General features: G+C 41.8%; 5 protein-coding genes across 26 annotated transcripts in view; 2 read left to right on the forward strand and 3 right to left on the reverse strand.

Annotated features, from left to right (window-relative positions):
• Positions 1-6,294, reverse strand: part of LOC132258286 (RNA-binding protein Pasilla) — a 37,118-nt gene extending 30,824 nt beyond the window's left edge. For 2 of the 18 annotated variants that reach the window (XM_059755535.1, XM_059755534.1), the window contains exon 1: positions 5,368-6,294. In XM_059755535.1, the coding sequence (XP_059611518.1) occupies positions 5,368-5,485 (118 nt within the window). In that variant the 5' untranslated portion in view covers positions 5,486-6,294. The other 16 variants (XM_059755531.1, XM_059755520.1, XM_059755518.1 and 13 more) reach the window with 15 other exon arrangements.
• A 4,433-nt stretch (positions 6,295-10,727) lies between these two features.
• LOC132258829 (probable maleylacetoacetate isomerase 2) lies at positions 10,728-17,480 on the reverse strand. 4 transcript variants are annotated; one of them, XM_059756324.1, is made up of 6 exons: positions 17,274-17,480; positions 17,135-17,205; positions 16,548-16,684; positions 15,839-15,879; positions 12,467-12,797; positions 10,728-12,397 (listed from the first exon to the last, which is right to left on the reverse strand). In XM_059756324.1, exons 2-6 carry the CDS (start codon positions 17,156-17,158, stop codon positions 12,271-12,273), a joined length of 660 nt encoding a protein of 219 aa, XP_059612307.1. In that variant the 5' UTR covers positions 17,159-17,205; positions 17,274-17,480; the 3' UTR covers positions 10,728-12,270. The 4 variants fall into 4 exon arrangements, with proteins under 4 accessions (XP_059612307.1, XP_059612305.1, XP_059612306.1 ...); XM_059756322.1 differs by lacking the exon at positions 17,135-17,205; XM_059756323.1 differs by having other exon boundaries at positions 17,135-17,480.
• A 194-nt stretch (positions 17,481-17,674) lies between these two features.
• On the forward strand, positions 17,675-18,903 carry LOC132258828 (clavesin-2-like). Its single transcript, XM_059756320.1, has 4 exons — positions 17,675-17,951; positions 18,011-18,167; positions 18,227-18,334; positions 18,400-18,903. Exons 1-4 carry the CDS (start codon positions 17,825-17,827, stop codon positions 18,836-18,838), a joined length of 831 nt encoding a protein of 276 aa, XP_059612303.1. The 5' UTR covers positions 17,675-17,824; the 3' UTR covers positions 18,839-18,903.
• Positions 18,904-18,906: 3 nt separating this feature from the next.
• Positions 18,907-19,862, reverse strand: LOC132258830 (vacuolar protein-sorting-associated protein 25). Its single transcript, XM_059756326.1, has 2 exons — positions 19,727-19,862; positions 18,907-19,632 (listed from the first exon to the last, which is right to left on the reverse strand). The coding sequence occupies exons 1-2, from the start codon at positions 19,774-19,776 to the stop codon at positions 19,167-19,169; spliced, it is 516 nt and encodes a 171-aa protein (XP_059612309.1). The 5' UTR covers positions 19,777-19,862; the 3' UTR covers positions 18,907-19,166.
• A 66-nt stretch (positions 19,863-19,928) lies between these two features.
• Positions 19,929-24,549, forward strand: LOC132258827 (uncharacterized). Of its 2 annotated transcripts, none has more exons than XM_059756318.1 (7): positions 19,929-20,044; positions 20,103-21,133; positions 21,479-22,339; positions 22,424-22,548; positions 22,626-22,728; positions 23,926-24,188; positions 24,257-24,549. In XM_059756318.1, the coding sequence occupies exons 2-7, from the start codon at positions 20,111-20,113 to the stop codon at positions 24,348-24,350; spliced, it is 2,469 nt and encodes an 822-aa protein (XP_059612301.1). In that variant the 5' UTR covers positions 19,929-20,044; positions 20,103-20,110; the 3' UTR covers positions 24,351-24,549. The 2 variants fall into 2 exon arrangements, with proteins under 2 accessions (XP_059612301.1, XP_059612302.1); XM_059756319.1 differs by having other exon boundaries at positions 21,482-22,339.
• Positions 24,550-24,800: the final 251 nt, after the last annotated feature.

The following is a 24,800-nucleotide window of genomic DNA, read 5'->3' on the forward strand; positions in this document are numbered from 1 at the left end:
AAAAAACAAACTGGTGACACAAACTTTTGTCTTTGCTGCGTTACCACAAAACTCTCGAAGCTGCTCTATCCATGGAAATGCTGCTATTTCGGCAAAAGTTGAAAAACACTGTTTTTTAATCAACTATCACTGAAGGTTTGATAAGTGCTGTCGAAGCAGAAAAAACAGACAATTCACATAAATGGGTTTTTTCGAGGTGGAGAGCCAGAAAAAGCACACGTCTAACGAAGGCGAGATGGACTGAAGAACTTGAGCGATAGAGTGAGAGACAAGGTGTAAATGAAAAATCGATGTTGACACTCGCGTAAAGACAAATTTAATTTATTAGGCACACCAACAAGCCAAAAAGTCGTGTTACAATGAATTGTCGCGTAATTTCTGATGGTGCGCCTCACACACGATCAATCCCCACAATTTTTCTACCTATGCCGCCACCAGAGGCCACAATGGCCAAATCTGAATACAAATTAATGTGCTATGTCCCACCATGACTAAATGATGATGACCAAATGTCTCTCCACATTTTTTCCTCCACTCATGTCCACGTCTTCATCACTTTTGCCACTGCCACTCTGACCCACACACACACTTGAAATATTGAGGTGAAACACTGACTGATGACTTAAACGAAGGCAGTGAAATAATCTCTGGTCAGGGAGAAAAAGAGGCCCCGCATTGCATAATTGCAAAACGCCAAACAGTCGACAATGGCACAGAAGGCAAGAACTCTATTTTATCAAAGTGAATGGTTGGAATTGAGAAACACTCTAAGAATTGAAAATCGATGTGGTCTCAAGAAGGAAATGAAGGTATATTTCTTACTTTCATTTCTTTTCAACTTCGCATTCCTTTAAGAGATTGGAAACCTACAAAATGTTCTACAAAAGACGTCATTTTGTGAAGGAAATTTGAGTGAAGACAGCTTAAAAGGAAACATTTCTCCCCAATTGAGCGCATTAAAAGTTCGGAAAAACAAATTAGGCAATGGTGTATATATATGTATACAAGCAAAAGACCCAATTTCAACTGATACACGACTAATTACGAATTTTGAAGCAACCCAGAGAGAAATCAACAAATTAATATGCTCTCGTGTGCCTCTCCTGAGACACTGGGTGGCTGCAAAGCACCAAAAAAGCCCAAAAGAGTTGAGAAAAAGCCGTGTTATTACATAAAATCAATATTATGAAGGCATTTTACTGTTTCACTGCAGTACCAAAATAGATGTCTATAGGCATACGGCGTTTCTATAGCCACTGAAAGCCAACATAGGCCACAAGCAACACTGGAGATACGGTACAAAGAGTACATTTAGTGAGGGAAAGGCTCTTTCCTCTCAAGGAAACCCGCCGACAGTCACCGAATATTGCTTCCAAACAATATGATAAATATTTTTAGACTGTTATTTTTTCCTTATACACTCGCACGTTTTTTCTCCATCACTGAATTTTCCCGCCCACATTTTCACTAGATCTTCGTTCCGTGCTCAGTTTCTGGTTCCTCCACACTTTTATTTTTTGGCCTCAATATCGAATACCTGAGGTGTTTAATATCTAGATAGACTGACTTTTGTGGTAACAAATTGCTCTGTTGGTACTTTAAGGTGTATGTTATCGATTCCTTATGCCGCGCATATTGATTGAAGAGACCACACGTCAGGTGAAAAACACACTTTATCAGTTTATTAATTTTTCAATACCGTCACACTTCAGCACTCAATATTTGGGAGCATCGTACTGAGAAAATAAAAGGCCAACCGAAGAATATACAATAGAGTCACATTGTTATCATTTAATCCCCACCTTGACAATGCATTTTATTATGCTTAGAAACTTGATATATTTCAAGAATAATGTCTTCTGCAAGTTAAACACACTCTTATCGTCATATTTCATAATTATGGAATTTATCAATAAACTCGGCGGGCAGAGTTTGTTCGATACCTCATGTTTTATGTCACTTACTTTTTGATTTACAATTACAGGAAAAACCACAATCATTCAAAGAGTATTTACAGCGAAAAACACTTCCCCAACATTTTTCTCACAGCCACGCCAACCACAACTTGAGAAATGCCTTCAATACACTTGGGAGAAAATAGAAAACTGATAAGGGATTGTGTGTAGTTGGAAAATTGAGCGCATGAAACTCCTCAACGTGGCAAACCACGTACACACAATTGAACTCATGAATAAGACCCGGGTGTAGAAACGTGCCCCTTGAAATTCAAACTAGGAAAATATTGCCAGTGAAATTGAGAGAAAATTTATATTGATAGCGGGCGGGTGGGCGCGCGGGGATGAGGCGTTGAAAATGGAACAAAGACGAGCACTGGGAAATACACTATAGACAGACAGGCGAGCTCACGAAAAACTTGTGTGCTATAGAACTAATCACAAATTTCCACAGGCCTTCAATATTGAGTTATTCTCTGCCAGACCACACATTTCCTCTCCACCAGCAGCGTGATTTTGCAAGAAAATGTGAAAAATTGTGAAACTGTCACAAATACCATGAAAGTCATGTGAATATTTTTCAGCCAATGTCTCTTTTTACCCACTGGTGCCCTCACAGCGCCGAGGAAGCCGCGGAGAGGCAAAAAAAAATCATTGGGAAATTACATAATGTACCGCGCAATAATTATGAAGTTCAACTACTGTTAAAAATGATTATTAATGTGATTATTTTCAATTCTACACGTTTTTTACAATGCACACATTGGTGTCTCTGCGTGTGTGTGTGAGTGTTTTTTGTACTCTTCCAAGGCTGACCTACAAGCCATGTTTTTCGTGGTTCGTTTCTCTTTCAATTTCAACGCGCATATTGCGCTTTTTTAGGCAAAGTGTGTGGTGGTTTTAGCATTGAAAACTTTATTGCTCAATCTTCACATTTATTCTAATGCATTATGGAAGTGGTCTCTAATGAATCCCTCCAAACGTTGAAATTTGACTCTGAGAAAATTCAGTAAATATTTAGTTGGTCGTTGCCAAAAGTGATTATAATGTTGCTGAAGAATATATTCAACAGAGTTTTGCTCTCCTAATTGAATTTGTATAATGCAAGTCTACGCTTAAAAGTTTCTTCATTTCCTAGCTGAGCTTCTTTTCTTCAAATATATGCGGAAAATGCTCATAATTAAATTGTTACAAGTTTCTGAAATCCTTCTCAACTCTTTTAGTAGTTACTCTAGAGCGTTCTTTTTTATGTTCACATTTCATTTAAGAGAAAAGAAAAGCAAATATCCAAGGGCGCTGCTAGAACGAAAAGAAGCTCAGAGACAACAACTAACAATTAACAATCACATGATTTCAGACTTTTTATTTGCAAAGTTCTAATTGAATCAAAGTATTTCACTTATGATTCTTAAATTTTCATATTTCTCTTCATCGATTTTAGTGGAAGGAAAGCTCTTGTGGCCTAGTTCCTCACTCTCTCCCTACGCCCTTGCGCTAACCTAAATAGTTTGAAAGAAGGCCCAGATTAGTGAAAAGAGACTGAACAGCTCATTCCACAGTAATTCTGTGCTATTATTCTGTGGGAAACTCAAAGGGCTTATCACTGACGCGATAAGACCGAGGATAAAAATATCTACCCAATTATCAATAGAGTGACTTGGGGCAATTCCCCAGAAAAATAAATACACATTATGCTCATACGTGAGCTCCACTTGAGCACAGTAAATCATCGAGGCTCACGGTCGCACACAGAGACAGAAGGAGATCATGCCATATAGTGGAGTTGGCAGCGAAAAGTCCAGAGACTCTGGCTCGTGATGATGTAGAATTTAGAGGGAAATTGGATATACTTTATGACAGGGGACACTCTTCTAGGTCACGCCAGGAGCCACTGAATCCCCTGAGTCATGCGACTGTGGCTGAAAATGTCGTATTTGGTATTGAAATTACACCGAATAGTGGCTGTTACATAAGATCCGTGTTGGTCCCCACAATTCACTCTTTCATCCCAACACTCACCAAATCACACTCACACTCACTTGGCGCAACTGACCACCTCCACGCCGCCCATCCCCCGCGGCCAAAGGCGCGAGACGACTATAGCGAAACAAGTGAGATGGAGGAAATTAAAATGCCTCAACCACTTGCGGGTTTCTCAGCAATTGATACTAATTGGAAGCACTCGATTACACTTCATTCACTCTCGTCCAGAATAGGTCACACTTTTCACTGCATTGTGCCAGCAGAAAAACATATCATATATGAACGCTGATATGCTGACACTGTGTCAGGACGCACAGAGGTCCACAAGGACTCACACTAGCCAGTTCCTGGGAGCACTTTTCGCGCGGCCCGTTCTCCAATCTGCGCAACTGCATTTATACTGCACCCAGACTCACTCCTCCACCAGTGCATCTAAATATTGTTTCAGAGAAATTTGTACCTCGCATGTCATCCCTATATATGTGAGAACACACAATTTTTGGCTATAGTGCAAGAATGCCTCACTGGTCTCTACTGCACCACACTTGCGCCGCACATAACAGTTTTAGCCACCTTTGGCGCGCTTTTGTCCTCTAACCACTTCCGTGTCCTTTTCGCCACACTGCGACACCATAGCTCACGTCAGGGGGTCATCACCACTCCGTTGCAGTGCCTTTGCCGCCAAAAATGCGCGCTCCTGGCGCTCAAATCACCCGCGAGCGAGACAGAGATACCGCCACCTAACCTCACTTTTCAATCTCACAATGCCTCTCTGCGCTCTATCGCGATAGCGCGGTCCCACTTCCGCCCCAAATGTGGAGACCCCATCAGTGAAGCATGAATGTTGTTCTTTTAGTGGGGGAAAAAATGTCAGTTGCTGAAGAAATATGCTGGGACATTTGGAAGAGAGAATTTTGAGGTTTAAACTCATCTTGTCTCTCTTTCCAACATTATTCATCTGGTGATTTGAAATGGTGTGCGATTATGTGGCAAGATGATACAACTCTTCCGGATCAGTTTCAATGCAAAGGCGCTCCAAGAGCACCCCAAAATATGCTGACGAGGAATGGTAAATGCGAAAGATACATACTACAAACTCTGTTAATCGCTTTTCTTTGCCACCTCTTCCCCTCTCGCCGTCCCGCGCGAAGGAATGCGTATGTGGTGGATGTCGTACGTAATAAATACAATTAACGTGTGTACGATAATGCGATATAGTGAGGGAGTGGGGATAGAGTGAGCGAGATAGAGCTATGTGTACGGAATGGTGGTTAACCCAATTTTTGAAAGTATAGCTTTTTGGTCAAATGTCACATTGTGGGCCGTCGAGGAATGATTTGCGGCAAAAGAATAAAAAAAAGAGAGGATATGCGCCCTCCATCAGCAACATCAATGAATGGGACATGGGGCGTCACAATGTATCACTCACCCGTGCTAAAGTGTGACCTCTTGGTATTTCCGTTTTCGCTGTCTCCGTCGAGGGGCCTCTTCCTGGAGTCCGCAATCTCTGGACTCGGGCATGTATCCATTCCAGCGTCGGCGGCCATCTTTGCTAGAGCACTAGATGAACATATTCTTCTCTCTCTCTCGCCGTGTATTTGCTTGTGCTCTCTGACAATATCTATGCGTGTGTGGTTGGATTGGTGAGGTGGGGGCCTTCTGTGACGGACTCAAACGTTCAAATGCGCAAGCGTGTCGATAATGTAATATCTCAGAGAATTTAAAACAAAAATTTTTCCTTCTTTCTTCTCTCCTTTCAGCGGAGGAAAAATGTCAAAGTTTAGGGCAATAAAAAAGACGAAAACGGAAAAAAACAAGAGAAACAACTCAGTGCTCTATGAATGTCGATGTTCGATGATGTTGAATGTTCTCAGTCGATCACACACGCGATATTTCGATCTTATCCTCCTTTCCCTCCGATATCCGACAGTGAGTAAGGTGATTTGAACAGAAACCAAAGAAAGAATCAACAATATTGACACACAGAAGGACGTTCTATCTCCAGTATGTCTTTTTTCTCTCTTACGTCATACAGTACGACATGTAAGAACTTTTGAAACAGTTGCACAGATTCAACAATCAGTATTCTCTCAAGTCTGCAACACACTTAAAACGGTGAAAACTGTCTTTATATCTTTCTCTTTACAACAAAATACGCCCAACTCGGATGATGGTGTGAAGAGTGTCCAAAAACTGAGGTGGCCGCTCCGGGAGGGAACTGTCTTTCACACAGAGTGGTCGTGGCGAAAGAAGAGAGGGAGGATGTATGTGAAAGAGTTGTAAATGTGAAAGAGAATGGTGATGAGTTATCGCCTATTTTTGTGGTTGGACAAAACGCAGAACCGCGCGCGCGAGCTAACGACGAAACTGAACTGCGAACTGCGATTCAGCGGGCGAGCAATGAAGTGAAGTGTGGCACAGAAAAACCACTGAGCGAAAACGGCGCAAGAGCGAGACAACACAATGACAAGGTTGTTTTGATTATGCGCACTCAGGGATGGCCAACCTGTGACAGAGGCAAAGCTCCATGCTGAAGATAGTAGTCCATTCGCGGTCAGACTTTGAATCATGGCTAGGCCAATATTATTTCCTTTGAACATTCACACTTCCATTACAAAATAGCTCAAACCGTTGGATTTAAGAGCAAAATGTAAATAAATAGCACTAATATCCTGGCACGGAGTAAAATTATTAGTTCATTTGTTCACTGTTACAGGAACTTGAGTAAATAAAGAAAGACCTCAAAGAAAAACGTGAGAAAAAATAGGGAGAGTCAAAATTGTTTATAGAAGAAGGCGGAGCTTCGGAATGGGCGGTGCTTTGTAGAGGAATAAGACAAGAGAGCGATTTCTGTTTGCCAATCAACTTCAATGGTTCATTACACAATTTCTTCGCTCAACAACAATAGCCGGACATTCTCAACATTCTGCCGCGTGGCGTAAAGCATTTGGAGTTGCCCTGCCCTGGTTGAGGCCATAGTATATGTGTGTGCGTCACAGCTTTCTTATATACCATCAGCTGACTGCCAAAACCTAGATTTAGCCAACACAGTGAAGCATATGCTTGTTTCACTCTCGCAATGAATAACCCAATTTGCTTAAATCAATAAAAATTTGCTTTTAGCCTTTGTGCACTAAACATTCCAGCAAACCCTATCGCTATTGTCCAGAGAGACCCATCCTCGGGCCCTGTCAGTCGGAGAGGAATTCCGAGAGGACGCTAGGCGAGAAATAAGGTCACAATATGGACTTCTAGGGGCGTCGCTGGAGTCACACTCACAGTTGGCGTGATATTTATGTGACCACAGGGGAGATTTATTGCAATGCAATCCAAGTCCAGCGTGCATCATGCAAATTCTATATATGATAAAATGCACAATCATATTTTATTAATACTTGTGCCGAAGTTTCTGCTGACAATGCCTTATTATCATGGGAAAGTTATTCCGAGACGGCATTTAATGACTTTTTAATGGATTTACTTGACACTGAAATTTTAGACCTAAAAGTTACCAAAGGTTTCAATTTCGACAATTACTAAACTTTCGTAATGAGCAAACATTTTCAGCCATAGCCAGAAGTTGTACAGTATTATTAAAAATACATCATAATTTTGAGGAAGTTGCAGATTTTAAAAGCCACGGCGTCGGAAGCTGAGTCTTCTCAAAAATTCATAAAACAATATAATCACTTGTATTGCAGTATAAAATATGCCAAAGTGATTATTTTAACACATGATGTAAATACTTTGCAGTTCACGACTAAGAAGCGTTTAATGGTTCTCAAGCAAGAAAACATCTCTTAACCGTGAATTATATCGACAAGCAGTGCAATTGAGAAAAAACGCACCTTATTACATTTGAGTAATTTTGCAATGCATAGAGACTGAAGCATTGGTAACGAGGCGTTTAGTCGCTCAATTGCCTCATGTCTGTATAATTATTTCCATGATTGTTGCCTGCGTTTCTCATATCAAAAGCATTTTCGTCTTTTTCCACGTTGTCTTCGTTATAACGACTCCTCACCACTTGCAATGTGTGGAAGACTGAAATGTTGGATGGTTCATTAGTAATTTGAGTATGAGGCGATTTTTATCGCGCGCCCTCTTCTCGCACACACACACACACACACTGAAGACTCTCTCCGGGCATTGGGCAGAGGGCCCACGAGGTGAGGAATGCTGGGGCTTTTTTGTTTCATCCAGCACGATAAACTTTGTGTACTTAAGCAAACACAAATACACCCGTATCGGCAATTGATAAGAAAAATGAATTGCTACTTGAGACGATGGCCGGGGGAGAGACTCAAACGATAGAGTATAATTTGTTCGTCTTCTTCGCCACAAAAATCAGCCACGAATACTTATCATGTGGAGTTATTTTTTCTGTCGTCTTTTTTTTTTAACGGAAGTACGGCACAGAATTGGGCCGCAATTGTCCGTGGTTTTCACCCTTCTTCGGCCTCAACACAACACACACACATGCGGGAGAGAAGAAAAAAAAATACTTCCCACTAATCACAAGTTGTTGATCAACATCAGCATTTGACTGGTGATAAAGTGGAAAAAGAATAATATGACATTCTATTTCCATTGTGTAGATTAGTTGCAAGTTTGTGAGTAAAATGAACCCCGTTCAGTTAACCTTTCACCCCGAATATATTAATATTTCATTTCCTCTCTGTCTCCTCACCAAGAGATTACACATGTACTGTGTACACTCTATCGGGGCATTCGACTTGCGAGGCATTCATTGGCAGCGGCCGACAGAAATGATGAGTGAAAAACCTCCCATTTATGGGTTGAACGTCGATAGCAGTTTGTTTTCCACCACTTATTTCAAAAAATCCCTCGCGCATTTCAATACACTCGGAGGAAGAACTGATAAGGAGTGATTTTACTTGGAGGATAAACATTCCTCTCCAAGTATTCTGTGATTTCTCAACACTCTCGCATGCAATAGCTGTGGCACAAGAGCTATAATATTTCAGTGCATAAAGCCTCGTTATCGCTGACGCTCCAAAAGAGAACCATATTAGTGTTGAATAATAAGCCTGGATGTCTTTGAATGGTCAGATAATTGGTTTTTTCTACTGAAAAACTTTTAATGCGGACTTTTCTACGGCAAGAAATATTTTATTTTCAATCTTCATGAATAGTTTGGGATAAAGAAGAAATCTCATTAGGAATTTCATTTAATTTCTTAAAAGAAAAGCTATTTCGCTTTATAAGAAGAAAAAAAACTATCACTTTTCTTCAACTCCATTTGTGCTTTAACTCTTCTCCACAAATTCTCTTGTCGTCCGATGACGAATTGAACAGTGTCGTGAAATCCAACACTCTCTAAAGTATGGACAATCGCGATAAACGTGAAAGAAGGAGCTGTGTTGGTCTCTGCCTCAGATCATTACCCTCTTTGCCCGGCCCAAGATTGGCTCTTATTTTGTTTGTTTAAATAATTCTAATAGAGATGCGACGCTGAAGAATTTGAACAAACACAGCTTCACAAACTCCGCGCTCCCCAAGAATTTCAACACTTATCCATGCACATTTTTTTGGTTCCACTGGTTCCATGATTTCCGTCAAATTTATCGCTTTTTATTAAAGTTGGGGAATTTAAAGTCGCATCGTAAAAACGTGATGAATTCAGCCGCTATAAATCACGTGAAATATGAGTCTGACTTCTTTGAGGGGATGAGAAAAGAAAATCAATCAATAATCATGCTCACAATCTTTGGGGTAAATAAATAAAAGTGGGACATGCTTGTCGAAAAGTCAAGAAGGTATATCTGCAATGTGAAAGGGATTTTTCGACAAGTAAACAATTCCCTCGATGGGTATGTCAACAATTGCGTGGCTCGGTGATGAATGCTATTTGGATGAAAATTGCCCGTCATAGATAAAAGACTGAAAATCAATATTGCGTGAGTTTCCCATGGCAAGAACTTGAGATGTACATGGCCATTAGGCTGAAATAATGCTCCTTCATTACGGCTCACCCGAGCACAAGTGTGTCGAAGAGATGATGGTGGATGAGAAATAAATTAATACTCTTTATGTTGGTGCTTTTTATCATAATACACCCATTTCACGTTTGGGGTCCGGAGTAAAATGGGGACACATTGTGGAGATAAAAGTCCAATGGGAGTTGGAGAGTGGCTCAAAAGCATGGTTAAAATATCGTGCGAGAGACCTTGAGAGACTTCTTCTCCGTTCCGTTCGTCCACACATTGAGGAGAAGCTCCTCAATGTGAATTGATTTGTTTTCACTCGCCTTTGACTACAACGAAATTCTAAATTACATTCAAATGAAATTCATTGAGGGGACATCAAAAAGCAATCGAGTTGAATTTTCGAAAGTGTTACGCAACCGCGGCACTCCAATATAAATTCACTCTTTTAATTAGCCAACTGTCGATCGTGAGAGATGATAGAAGTTGGACTTCGATGAGATATCGCTGCTCATCATGTAACAGCACACATTCCTAACAGCAAATGATTACAACAGGATGAAAGTTTGCCACTCGCAGCGCTCAAGCGGATTGATTATAAATAAATATTGTGCCATTTATGGAGCGCGTGATTAGACATATCCTTACAGTAATTCCGAGAAGGGAAGCTACTATATTTTGCACCAATTACCACACAGTTTGTGACTATCTTATCGGCGCGCGATAGTGCGCAAGGGTGCAAATTACAACATGGGAAAGCTATTAAATTTTCACAACACGTGCTTTTACCGCGAAAGCGATGAAAATTGAAAGAAGTAGTGATCAAAACTCTAGCTCATATTTAATTACACACTTTTTATTCCTTATCAGTATTATCATCAATATTACTCTTTATCGTGACAAATATATTGATCTTATCAAACAGAAACACTCAATATTAGATAAAATATACCATCGTTTTTCGTGTTTTTCACCTTCTTTTCACCATTGATTGTTAAAAAGCTTGGAATGCGAATTCATCAATAAAATGCAGTTTCGAAAATCAAAAAATCTAGAAGCAAATTATTTATTAAAACTACCTAGACATTATTTGGTATTTAGTGAAATTATCGAGACAAAAAAACTGACAAGAAAACGTATGGCACAAATTGTAAGTAATATATAATAGAAATCTTAATATAGCATCTTGAATAAAAGACTAGTGCCAATAAAAATTCATTCTCACAACTGCAATTCAGATTGCCTTGAAGAATAGATATTCAAAAAGCCTTTGAACGATTTGCAAGAATGCACAAATGATTAAAAAAAATGACTCTTTTGACCAGAAAATGTTGAATCTTAAGAAATAATTTTTCCTCCTTCCTGAAATACACTTACAAGTTATCCTCAAAAGTTAGTCTCACAAAAATAAAAAAATCATCCTCTCTTGAAGAGGAATTTCACTTTGCATCGTACTCATTAGCAAATATTATACTTTTTATAATACAGTTTCCTAACACTTACACTCCGGTAACCATATTAAAAATTTTCCACTGTCGTGTTTGTTCCTTCTGATTTTTCAGCGTTTGGAAGTTTGTTGAAAAAAAATAGCGCATAATTTTTTAATGAGATTAAAACGTAATATTAGTTTCCTTCCTAATTAAATTACCAAGTTAGACTCTTCTACACAAATTACATACGAGAATCCAATAAATTCTTTAATCTTCGAAAAGTGACTTTTCGGAGTAGCAAAAAAACACAAGCATTGATGCCTTCACTGTATATCTGTTTTGTTTTTCTTCATCTTTATGGTAATCTGGTATCGAAAATATATGCTAAATATTTGTTCTTTTTGTCTTATAAATCTATTTACTACTAATTACTTCGTTTTCTTTCTTATCTTCTGCAATTTTTTGTAGTTTTAATTCTTTTTTTTTTCTTCTTCTTAAAATATGTCACTTTTTATTCAAAATCTAAATGGGAAAAGAATCATTTAAATGCTCAAGATTTATTCTCTGTTTCTCTTTGAAAAGCCAACGAGAAATGCAAAAAATCTCCGCACAAATGTTCATAAAAGTGAATCTTACGGTATTTCTAAAATACCACGTCGAAATTGTACAATATTCATCATGAGAAAATGCAATCATACAGTCTGAAAATAGTTCAGCGAATCACCGTCAAAATATTACTTTTACAAAATATAGTCTCAATGGAAGATGTAAAAAAAAGAAGGCTGGCAATAAATCATGATGGCAACTCTCAGAACACCACCCTAGAATGTCTTTTATCAACTCTGATCGCATTAGAGTGCGCAGAAAAAAACTCTGTTGGCAAAGAGACAAAAACAGAGAATAGTTTGAGTGTCATTTTGAACCTGAATTTGTTTGGTGCGTGCGTGTGTGGATTTATTTGGCGGCCTCCGGAGGACAATCGGGTTGATTGGATGGATGAGCAGCCCTAAAAGCCGGATGACTCTCCAATTCGCGATCGATGCGCAAAATGATGGGATAAGGTCTAAGATCCACATGGAATCTGAGAGAGAATACCAAGCAAAAGTGGTAAGAATAGCGCGTCTTTAAGTTAAAACATGCGCACACTCACCGTCTAGCATTGAAGACTTGAGGTACCAAACAGCAATCTGCCATCGTGATCTCATCACCTACGCAGAACTTCCCAGCAGACGTCGAGAGCAGCTTCTCGATGGCCCGGAAGCCACGAGTGATCCAGTGTTGTGCCCATTCCTTCTTCTTCTCCTCGCCAACATGGATCAGCACGACGAGATTCTGCAGCGGCTGAATGCCCGACGCCACCACCTCACAAATCTCGCGCACCTTCGCCCTCTTGTGAACATCCTGAGGCAGAAGTGGTCTCTGCGGACGAGTTTCCTCCAGATAGTGCATTATCGACAGCGACTCAATCAGCGTGTGTCCATCTGCCAATGTGAGTTAATTGAAGAGAAGTGATTAGGAAAGTTTTCATTCATGCCCGTGCGCGTGTTCATGAAAATATGGTAGATTCTTGTTGTGATTGCTCAAAATTGGCCACCTGAGTTCGCAGGTGGCTGAGCAGAGAACTCAGCAACAGGAATTGGTTGGGTAATTAATCGAAGGAGCCCACCCTTATCGGCCTGATTGAACATGGGTGATTTCCCTTCCAGAGATACACTCTCCCTCTCGTTCATTCAATAAAATGAGACCTTGTGCACCGTATCTGTCAACATTCGCCGCTTTTCCACCGTCCGAGAAGGAACTGGAGCAGGAATACTCGCTTGCTTTGACTCCACCATGAAGGTCCTCGCAGTTTTCGTCGCCCTGGCCGTGGCATCCGCTCAGGTGAGTAAACAAGTGATCCTCTAACAGAGAGAGAGAGTGTGAGAAAATTCAGCGTGATTTTCCCTTCAGGCTCAATTCGCGCAGCAAATTGAGCAGTTCCACACGGACTTCGATGACTACCACTTGGAGGTGGACTACTGGCTGAGGGATCAACGCGTGTTAGTGAGCGAAAACATCCGTGAATCCAACCGTGTGGCCCTTGAGCAAGTGTGGGACGATGTCAATGCCATCAGATTCATCACAGTGAGTGCTGAACAGGCCATCGACTACCATGCCAACAATGTGGGTGAGAATCCCTGCATCGCTGGCCTCCGTCAGCGACTGGCGGATCTCGAGGAGGAGGCTGGCGAGAAGATCAGCGGCTGCGCGCGCAATCTCCACAATGACTACGATCACGCTCTGAACTACGGCTTCTTCCTCCACGTGAACTACGCCCAGCGCATGTCCCACTTCCTCCAGCTCCTCGTCATGTACACTCTCGGCCACTACAACGCCGTGACGAATCAGGACTACATCATCTACGAACTCCAGGAGAACTGGGATCACCGCGAGAACATCCGCGATGAGTACTACATCAATTACTACCGTGACATGCTGGACACCGGCAAGGGCACTGCCAATCTCAACATGCAGAATTGCCTCCAGGTCGTCGCCAGCATTTACAACATCGACGTGAATAATCTTAGAAGCGACATTGACCACTGCTGATCACTTTGAGAGCCACAGCATAATACCTCCTCGCTTCGTAGATTTTTACAATGAAACATCCAAAAGTGATTTTAAAAAAAGATTATAAAATAAATGGGTTATGATTAGAGAAAATATTGTCTTTGATCCTCGCTTTGCTTTCACTCTGTTTTGCATCTATGTGACGATTGATTTAACCAGTGAAAAGACAAGAAAGAAATATTGAAAAGAACATACTTTTCCCATTTGGCGGTCTTTATTATGGGAAATTTGTAAAATTATATGACAATTCTACACATATTCCATGTAATTTCACTGGTGTTTGAGTTAAAAATGATTTTTCAGTGTGACTTTAAGCACAATTCAGAAGAAACAGAAAAGAGACAGAAACGATGGTTTGTCATATATGTAAATTGGTGTAGCAAATTCTCATCCAATTAAACAGCTTTCAAAGCTGCACAAAGACAACACGCATTTCCACAAATTAGCAACTCGATTGTATCATGCAAATAGTGCAACTGATTGGAAATTTCTCAGTGATTCTAATGGAATAATTGCAGTGCAATTCCATCATATAAAAACCATTCATCCCTTTTGCATGCCATGTCAGGATTACAATTCGGTTTTTTGCTTAACATTTAAATCTATCCAAATGGAATAAAGAGGAAAAACACAGTGGAATAGATTACAATCTCTATGTGATTACTGGCTATTAACTTAAACCCTTTTGCGTGGCATTAAGAGATATCCATTTAATTTCGTCCTGGAATATTCCATTATTGCTTGGATTCAAGAAAAATGCATCTAAAAATAAATGGTCGTTTTTAAATCAACATTTGATGTTCGATTTAATTTGAGAAGAGGTGAAAAATCAATCACTTTTGGTCTTCATGTTGCCGACAATCAAGGGTGAGAATCTCATCAATTCAATTAGTGTGTAGGAAATGTTAGTTGATAAAAGACTATCAAATATCTCACTAACTAAGAGATGGCAATTGTCAATGACTTCCCACGAACTTCCCTTGGCATTCACTTGAGTTCACAGTCTCTTTGAGGGTGGAAGTTTCTGTCCAGGATGAAGGTTTTCTTGTCTTTTGTGGTGCTCTTCGCCTTTGCAGCGGCAAATGTGAGTCCCCATTTTCAACACACCATTATTTCCAGGAAGCAAATTATAATGCCCTTTTCCTGGCCATTATAGAGTGAATTTGCGCAAGAGCTGCGACAGTTCCACAACGACTTTGCCGATTTCCACTACGATCTCAATTACTTCTTCAGGCTCCAGCGTCTGTCTACATCAGATGAGATTGCAGACTTCAATCGTGAGTCCCTGGACAGAGCCTGGGCGTCTGTTGTGTCCATCAAGGATGCCGCTCAATCTGCCCGAGATGCCATCAACCAGCGCGCCCAGGAGATTGGAAACCAGAATCCCTGCCTGATCGCCCTCAGCGAGAGGCTCGTGGAACGCGAAGCAGAAGCCGGACAGACACTCAATCGCTGTGCCACCCTCGCTGACGGTGACAAGACAGAAGGCTTGGGAATCGGATACTTCGGTACTCTGAACTATGCCCAGAGAATGGCGACTTTCACGCTTCTGCAGACGCTCTACACTATCGGAACTTGGAATCCAATCATGTGGGAAGAACAAATCCGCTACGAATTGTTCATCACATGGGAATATCGTGAGACTCTCCGCATGGAAAGCTCTCTTCAATACTATCTGGGCCATATGCGCACTGGATTGGGCACCGCCAATCTCAATTTCCAGAATTGCGCCCTGACAGCATCGAGTCTCTTCGGTGTTGACGCCAACAGGATAGGCAACGATGCTCAGCAGTGCTAAACAATCTTGTCTGTTGCCATTCATTGAATAAATACAAGGATTTCAACGAACACTTTCATCAATTTCTTCCCAGGCAAACACAAATATTTTCACCCAAAATCCTTCCTTGCTTACCTATCTGGAGTGCTGGAACTTGTTCCATAGCATTCACCTCCCTGGCAAAGATAAGGAAAAAGTCAGTAATGACATCAAGTCTTATTAAATTTCATGATTTTTTTACTTTGTGAGAGATTAAAGCCAAAATTTCGCTAATTGGCATCATAAAAATGTTATCAGTGCTCATAACACAATACAAATACTATGATAATTAAGAGAATCTACATTTATCACTCGTGAATTCATCATAAAGAGATTTCTGAGAAGCTCAGACAGTTCAGATAAAGAATTCTTAATTTAGATACCCAGAAGATAGTCGTAAAATAGCATGCTTTGCATAGAAATCATAACGAACAAAGATTTCCACCTCGAAATGCTAATATTTTTCTCGTTTCTTTTATTACCCCATAAAATATGTTTTCCTCACAGATACGTTTTTTGAGATCATGCTAATTCTGTGAGTTGAAGCTTCTCATAGTGCATAATGATATGCTCTTTTTAACATCAACTTTTCTGCCTCGCTTTTCCCCTAATTTCAAAAATGACCCTGAACTGATATTGAAAATTGATTTGGATATTTTACACCTCATTGTATCTCCCAATCATAAAGATAGAGTTATCATATTGGCACAATACGCAATTTTTCGCACAATTCGCACAACTAATAAACACCCGGAATCCTCTATAAGCCTTCCAGGACATCTTTTCAGCAGAAACTGTCGCTTACCTGTATTCATTGCAGTGTTGCTCTCCGCCCGCCTTGATCAGGCTGATGGGCTTTATATCGTAGGGAATCTCCTTGAGATTGAGAGCTATCCGGACACGCCAGGAGCAGGAGCTACGCCAGTATGAGTAGAGTATCGGCTGCGAATTGGACATGATGTCAGTAGAGTCAGAAATTAAAGATTCTCACAAGCAAGATTCAGCAGAGAAATGCCAGCGAGCGCGACTTGGACAAGACTGAGAGGGTCGGGCATCATGCATTGAGGTGATATTTCAAGCTGGAGGAAATAAAAACTAATCTGGCGATTATACGAAAAACCGGCTCGGAAAGCTTGTTGTCTCTGGAGGAAAGCTCCCCAAGGTTATCTGGTCTTATCGTCCGGGAGTGGGGTTTTCTCACCATAAGCCATGCTCGGCACTCATCTCGCGTGCTCCGGACGGTGAAAACGGGTCACCGGAGTGGGCAGGAGGATGGCAACAAAGCGAAAAAAGCATTGCAAAAGGGGGAAAAGCCACACAGCACACATAACCTCACACTACCGGAAGAAAAACAAGAGTGTGAAAATAATAAAAATAAAGGTGAAAATGTACCAATTTACAACTGATGCTTGCCATAGCAACTTGCAATATCTATCTACAGTGGGAAATACCACACAAATTCGCTAAAATAAGAGTGTAAAGGGGGCTTTGTGAGCAAATCACTGTGACATTTCTAATGTTTTGTGTCAACCTTCGAGATCGCCGCCGATAAACTCATGGCGTTGTGGTACTTTGTGTAATTAATTTTGAAGCCGTTTATTAAACCCTTTCAACAGAAAAAGACACAGCCAATTGCTTGGCACACGCACGATTCCTTTTCGAGAATTTCTCACGCGACTCCGGCAATGCAAAAAATTCCAAACACACCACCTGACAATGACAAATCGATGAGCTGCACTCAGCGCCACTCGTGCCTCCGGAAGGAAACACTCTCCTTCTCCTCCTTCTTCCGGACATTCGCGAGCGAATTGTGGCGCCACTCTGCGGGTGTTTTCTCAGAAAAATTGCGCCCCTCCAATGAAGAGTTGAACAAAAATGTAGATAACTGATTAATTAATCTGATTGTACATAGGAAGGGGAAAAAATATGCCGAGATAAGCAGCGCCTAGATTAATACAAGACAACTCCATAATGATTGATAGAGTCTCGATCAGTCGCGATTCTTTCTTCACGCGAAAGTGAATGATTTTTCTCATATTCCAAGTTTATATGTGATCTAAAAGTAGAATATTAAATTCTATCATGTACAAGGTCGGTAAGACATCATCACTGGAAGAAGCTTACCTTCAATATCCAGAGTTGAAGAGAAAAGATGTGGAAGAAATTGTTAATTGGACTCATAATCAGTCACATCTACCAATGATAACAGGTGCAAAAGTGCTCAATTTGATGATGAAATGCAGAATTACAACATTTTCACATTTGCAGAATACGAAGCGGCTCTCTTTCTCCATGGAAGACGCTACAATGTGAACGATGCTAAGAAAATTATCGATATTTACTTCAAATATCGGACAAACAATCCAAAAATGTTTTCCAACAGAGATGCAGAAGCACCAGAAGTGCAGAACGTAGTTAATTGCCAGTGAGTATAAGACAAAAATGCAGTTAGATTTAACATTGAACATCATACACTTGTTGCAGAGTGCAAATTCCATGTCCAGAACCGACTGCTGATGGCAGCAAAATGTTTTTCCTGAAAGTAGTCGATTCAAGTGCGAGTAAATTCAACTTGGCAGCCACGATGAAAACGTAAAGCCTACTCAGATCGAACTCTCAAGTCACGATGTTTAATGACTTCCTGTCGTTTCTCTTAGATTGACAATGCTCATTGATTACTGGCATATGACTGAAGGCTTCGTCCCAGGTCACGTGGTCTGTGTGGACATGCAAGGATTCACCTTTGGACATCTCATTCGCGTCAACCCAATGACGCTGAGAACATTTGTGATCTTCGCCCAAGATATTCTTCCAGTGCGCATAAAAGGCATTCATTTCCTCAATGGTAACAGGATTACACAGAGACTCATCACAATTCTTAAGCCATTCCTCAAGAAGGAGATTTATGACATGATACACATCCACACAACGATGGAATCAGCCTTTGAATATATTCCCAGAGGAAATTTTTCCACTGAAATGGGTGGAAGTTGGAAAACTTACTCTCAACTTCAGGATGACATGAGAAACATTCTGTTGAGCAATAAGGAAATCTTTATCGCAGACGAAACCGAGAGAAGACTTCAAATCAACTAGAAAAATGGTTAAATGAATTAAGATGTGAAGTGATTATTAGGAAATGGCAAATAAACATTACTTTTCCGGCATCTAGCATTTCTATTAAGGCAGTTAACCCAGCAAAAATTGGTCTTGTCTGGGCGTTTCATATATAAAATAATTGAACTAAAAATATTACAAATTATGCCATTGTTCGTATGCAAATTGGCTGAAATGTTAGATTACAATTTATATATGTACACATTTTTACGTTATTACGGTTCTTACCCGTTATACATATGAAAAAATCCTTATCTTCTATTCTAGAAGATATCCTTTTATCAATTCTGATGAAATTCAAGAGTGATCAGAAGAATTTCACACCGTCTGAATCATCGTCGAATAATTCGCACTTTCTCTTCTCCTCCAGTTTCTTCAGCGCTTTCCTGACCACTCCCTCATCCAGTCCGTAGAACTCCTCCGTCGTCGAATTGTCTCCATTCGTGAGCTCATACAGCGTGCAAACGGTGTTGTTGAGGCCACAGTTCGTGACCCAGGCGTAGATTTTGTCTGCCCACTCGTCTAGAGTGTACCAATAGATCTCCCATCGGAGCTTATTGGCCAGAGGAGCGGCGTTACCGGCCTTCTGCAACTCCTCGAGAACTTGCACACGAGCATCCGCGGAAAGTTGTCGCTTGATAGAATCGTTCGAGAACAGAGGGCTGTCCTGATTCACAGTGAGCACGGCCTCCTTGTTGTGTTTCTGGTACTTGAGGACCAGGTTCATCCACACTTTGAGCTGGTGCTCCCGTGTTTTATCGTGGGGCTGAATCCTGATAAGAAAAGGAAAATAGAAGAAATGATGATCTACTGTTTATGCACGGATTTATATTAATTTCCAGGGGAAATTTGAGGAAATTCTCTCACGTGAAGAACGGAGGAAAGTTGTATTCCCATGGCCACTCAAATTCACCCATATTTTTCTAGATTTTCAGTATAAAACCATCTAAAATCTTGTAAGAATTTTTGGTTCTTGTTAACCTCACACTTTTGCTTTCTCTCTTTTCGCGCTGACATTCGTTGCTTGGGCGCGCCATCTTGCGGAGAAATTGGGTTTGCAGCTGCCTTCAGACCATCTGTGTCGCTGTGTCAGTGTAAAATATTTTCATTTTGTGCGTGAAAAACTCTGAAATTTCAGTGCAAAAAGCTCATCTTCACACCGTCTCCACGCTCTCCTCGAGTCAGGCAAGTGTCCTAGCGCGTGATCGTGGTGAGGAATGTGCTGAATGTGTGCGTTTTCTAGGTCGCCCGATGGCCGATGACGAGGACAAAAGAATGCCCTCCTGGGGAGATGGCGTGAGGCCCTTCAACGGGGACTCGTACCCGCAAGGACGGTCTTACAGCTTCCTGGAGGACTACCAGATGTCCCTGGGGGCGCACCAGATGCACCCGGTGCATCCAATGGTGCAGCAGCAACCGCCAAGCGGTAGCCATGTGGCGCCTGAGGACAATTTCACCGTGCTCTCAATGGGCCACGGGAGCTACTTGCGCCTCTACCACAACACCAAGGACGATACGACCAAGTATAACAACTACGAGCTCTTCTCCGGCAACACGCTGCCGAATCCCGCCTTCCAGGCGGCCGCGGGCATGTCGCGCAGCGTGGACGCGTCGCAGGACGCTGGCTACAGCACGAACATGTTCCTGAACCAGCTGGTGGGCAATTGGGCGCCGAATGTGTCCGGCACGTACTCGCCCTTCGGCGAGGTGGTAGATCACGGTGAGGAGGCGTCCGCTGGCCACCGCATGGGCGCGAGCCAGCGTCCGGAAGCGGTCAGTGGTCCGGAAACGCTCGCGAAACCGTTCGAAATCAATCGACCGGCACCGCTGACGGAGAATGGCCAGAGTGTGCACTCGCGTGACGCCAAGAAGCCGCGCATGGTGGCCGAGGTGAAACCCATGCGAATGACTTACTCAGACGTCTTGAGCAAGAACGTCGCCATCAGCACTGCCACGTCTGTTGCCACAAACACGCCTCCGCAGGCCGCGTCCAAGGCGCATCACGGGGACAAGGGCAAGCCGGGTGAGAAGAAGACGCACGGACCGGAGGAGAAGGTGTCCGGGAAGGCGAAGAAGAGCTCCACCTCCACTCCGCCGCCCGTGAGGAGCGATGATCGTGCTCATGCTGCCCACCAAGCCACTGCCGCCAAGGATACAGCGTCCCAGAGTGCTTCCGACGACAGCCACTCGAAGGAGCCCAAGAAGGAGTCGAAAACTGCCAAGAAGAAGTCGGCCAAGGGTGGCCAGAAGAACGGGAAACCCAACGGAAATCGGGTAAATATCATTCTTATATATCAAATAGCATTTATTAATTTATGTAAATTCCAGCTATATTTATGGTATTTGCATGTTTAGACGGTGGCATTCTTAACCTTTTTCCATGATGTTCTGGATTTTTATTGTTGCTCGTGGTGTTGTTTTTAGAGTGAGAGAAAAAAATTGCAGAATCGATTATGTGAGGAATTTGGCTGAACTATAGTAGCAACATTGATTAGAATTCTCACGTTTTATTCAGCACGAGAAAATTAACTCGTAAAAGTATTCAAGCGATCAGAGTTGGCGGAAGGTTAGATGAGAGATTTCCTCAGAGTTCTAATTTCCTATGCGATTCTCTTCTAGCAGAAGCCGAAGAACTCCAAGTACAATCATCTGTCGGACAACAATGAGGAGGATGAGATTGATGATGAGGATGAGAATGACGAGACAGATCAGATGGGCTTCTTCTACAATGTCGCCCAGACGAGCAACAGCAATGACGGGAGTTACGTGGAGAAGTCGAGCAAGACGGTGCTGATGAACAACAAGACGCGCTCCAGGAATTCAGGATCGGGCAGCAGAACGTCGGTGAACAGGAGTCGTGGCGATAATAACTCAGTGTACACGTCGAGGCGCAATGCGAGACAGAAGAAGAACGACAAGTACGTCTTCCTGATGCGAATGCTTGAATTGTGGCTGGATTACTTGCTGAAGGCGGTGCTGTGGCTGGTGTCGCTGGTCACGGACATTGTGTGGCTGAGCTATGGCATTGTGTGGGACAAGATGTGCTCCAGCTATGCTTTTGTGCGGCAACACTACAAGACGGTGTGCAAGGAGGTGCGCAACAGTGCCAATCTCCATCGGCGCTTCCTCGCGTTTGTGGACAGAAAGTTCCCAAAGAATTCCAGATGGGCCTTCTGGAGGCGAATCTTCCGACGACAGCCACCCTTCGAGGCGACACTGGGTGCACCGGGTGCCGGCCAGGAGTTCTACAAGAACGGCAGACTTCCGCAGACTGGCGAGGAGGCGATGTACTCATTGCTGAATTGCAAGGGGAAGGACGCGTACAGCATTCTGGGTGTCAGTCAAGATTGCTCTCAGGAGCAAATACGAAAGCACTACAAGAAGATCGCCGTTCTGGTGCATCCGGATAAGAACAAACAGCCCGGAGCTGAGGAGGCATTCAAGGTTCTGCAGAGGGCATTTGAACTTATTGGAGAGCCTGTAAGTTTCCCATAATTCTTATTGGATTTATATATTCTTACTGGAAAGCTAATTGTTTGTGATGTTGTTGTGTGGGGAAAATAGGAGAACAGACAAGCCTACGAGAGAAATCTGGCTGAGGCGATGAATGCTGAGAAAGCCTGGACGGAGTTGAATGATCTTCTGACTCAGCTTCACACGAAAATTGCTGAAGCGGCCAATACAATTCGGTGAGTGTTGGGTCATATATTCTCTTCTCTTCCCCCTTTTTCATGATCAATATGCTAATGACTTTTTTCCGCTACAGCTGCAGCAGTTGCGGCTTGAGGCATCCACGGAAACCGACCGGGCGTCCCCACTATGCCGCCAGGGAGTGCAACTCGTGCAAAATTCGCCACTCAGCCAGAGAGGTTTGTGTTGACACATTTGGCTTTGTTGTTATCGTTTTTTTTTCTCTTGGCGCAAATTTTTTTTCTGTGTGACAATTTCTTGGAATTGCCGCCCAACGTTATATTATTCAAATGTGCGTCCGTGCAAATTTGTGGCAGAGTGAATAATGTGTGTATTTCTTTAATTCCTTGTTTGGAATTATTTTTGGGCTATGGAAGGTTTTTACGTGGTTCTTGACAAAAGATCAGGTTATTTTGGAACTCGTGCTTCTCTAAAAATATTTATTCGCAAGATATTATTGACATGTGTTTGTCTTGTATCAGGTGTTTCTCGCTTATTTTAAGCTAGAATCTCAATTTGATGTCTGACTAGTTACGTAAAGGGTTTATCGCAGACGATTCCCTGAAAATGGTTTTATTGAAGTGTGTTGGGAATTTACCGGAATAATCTTGCATTTGTCTTACTTCTAGAGAAATTGGAATAAAAGGCTGCGTCAGAGCATGTAAATGAAATTCAGAGAAAAGACACGTGTTAAAGTCGATATTCTAGTAAATTTCACGTGACATTGGGATTTGGAATTCTGTAAAATTGTAGTTTCAAATAGCCTTGCTCTTGTTTTAATTATATTAGATTGCCACGAGCAAACATGAGTCTGGAAGAGAAGGGAAACCTTTATTAGGTCAAGCACTCTATTATGTTTCAAATTGTCCTATTTCGTCTTCTATTTAACTTTAATATTACTACACAATTAATCACAATTGTGCAAGTTCAACAATGATTTTCTCCGCTCTGTCAGGGAAAAAAAGTGGAAGACAAGGAAGTTGAATGGGCATAAATTTCGAGGTATTCAAAGGTCAGTTATCTTGTTCGGTGGCGAGAGTGTGTTTTAAAATTGGCGATATATTGATTTTGTGGAAAAAAGGGAGACACTGCGCTTAAATAATGTTAAATATTTAATTTAATAATGGCGTTTGGGTGTTTTTCTCCAATCACACCACACCACACACTGTCGGGCAATTTATCAATAATTATCTACACGAGCGTCACAGAGTGAGAGCCTCAATTTATCTCGTTCCATTGAACCTGAGTTCAATTTGGCGTCTACGGTCACGTTTTATCCCTCGTTTTGCTTCATGAATGCAATCAACACGCGTGATTCACATAAGCTGCTCTCCTCATGCCTGAGTCTCTTTGTGTGTGTTTGTGCCGATTTGCAGGGTGACATTTGGGCAGAGACGAGCTTCATGGGGATCTGCTGGAAGTACTTGGCGCTGATGGAGGGCAACGTGTACGACATTACTGAGTGGGCAAACTGCCAGAAGGGCGCTCTGTCGCACCTGCAGCCCAACTCGCACTCTGTGCAGTACAGAATTGTGCTGGGCAATCAGCAGCAGCAGCAACAGCAACAGCAGCAGCAGCAGAATCAGCCTGGCGGCAGTGGTGTGGACAAGAAGGAGGTGAAGAAGGATTCGCAATTCAGGTGAGTTTACACAATTTCTCTCACCTTTGAGATTGAATTTAAAATGTTTGTTGAAATTTGACTTTCAGTCGTCCGAGCTTAGATGATTTCCTCACAAATCTCTATGGTGGATCAAATCAACAATCTCAATTCTCGTCAAAGCGCCGTACAAAGAAGAATTAATAACAAGATGTGAGAGAGAGCTCAGCATTTTCTCCCTTTTTACTTTCCTGTATATCGTTTTTCTTCGCTTCTTCTGGACATTGTGGCTATGAAAAGAGACCACATGAAAAACACACATGAAATGGTAGATTTACTCGTCCGAGAGATCATTTTGACTTTAGCAGCCGATACTAACACACAAATCAACTTTTTTTTGAGTTATTCACCATTAAAGATATGGAATAACGCATTACGAGTTTTGTCAATGTCTGCATGTTTTCATTAGTGGAGTTGATAAGGATTTCCATGGAGTTTCGTTGGTGGTGTCAAAGTCTACTCTCTATTCAGCACTTTTCTGGAGGAATCAAATTCTATGCGTTCTTTCACATCAAGTTTGTTTTTTCTCTCTTTTTCCAAGTCACTTCATTTCTCAATCTATCGAATGATTAATTGGCTGGAATTTGTATCACA

This window comes from Phlebotomus argentipes, unplaced genomic scaffold, assembly GCF_947086385.1.
Source record: "Phlebotomus argentipes unplaced genomic scaffold, Phlebotomus argentipes genome assembly scaffold_4, whole genome shotgun sequence".
Lineage (NCBI taxonomy): Eukaryota > Metazoa > Arthropoda > Insecta > Diptera > Psychodidae > Phlebotomus > Phlebotomus argentipes.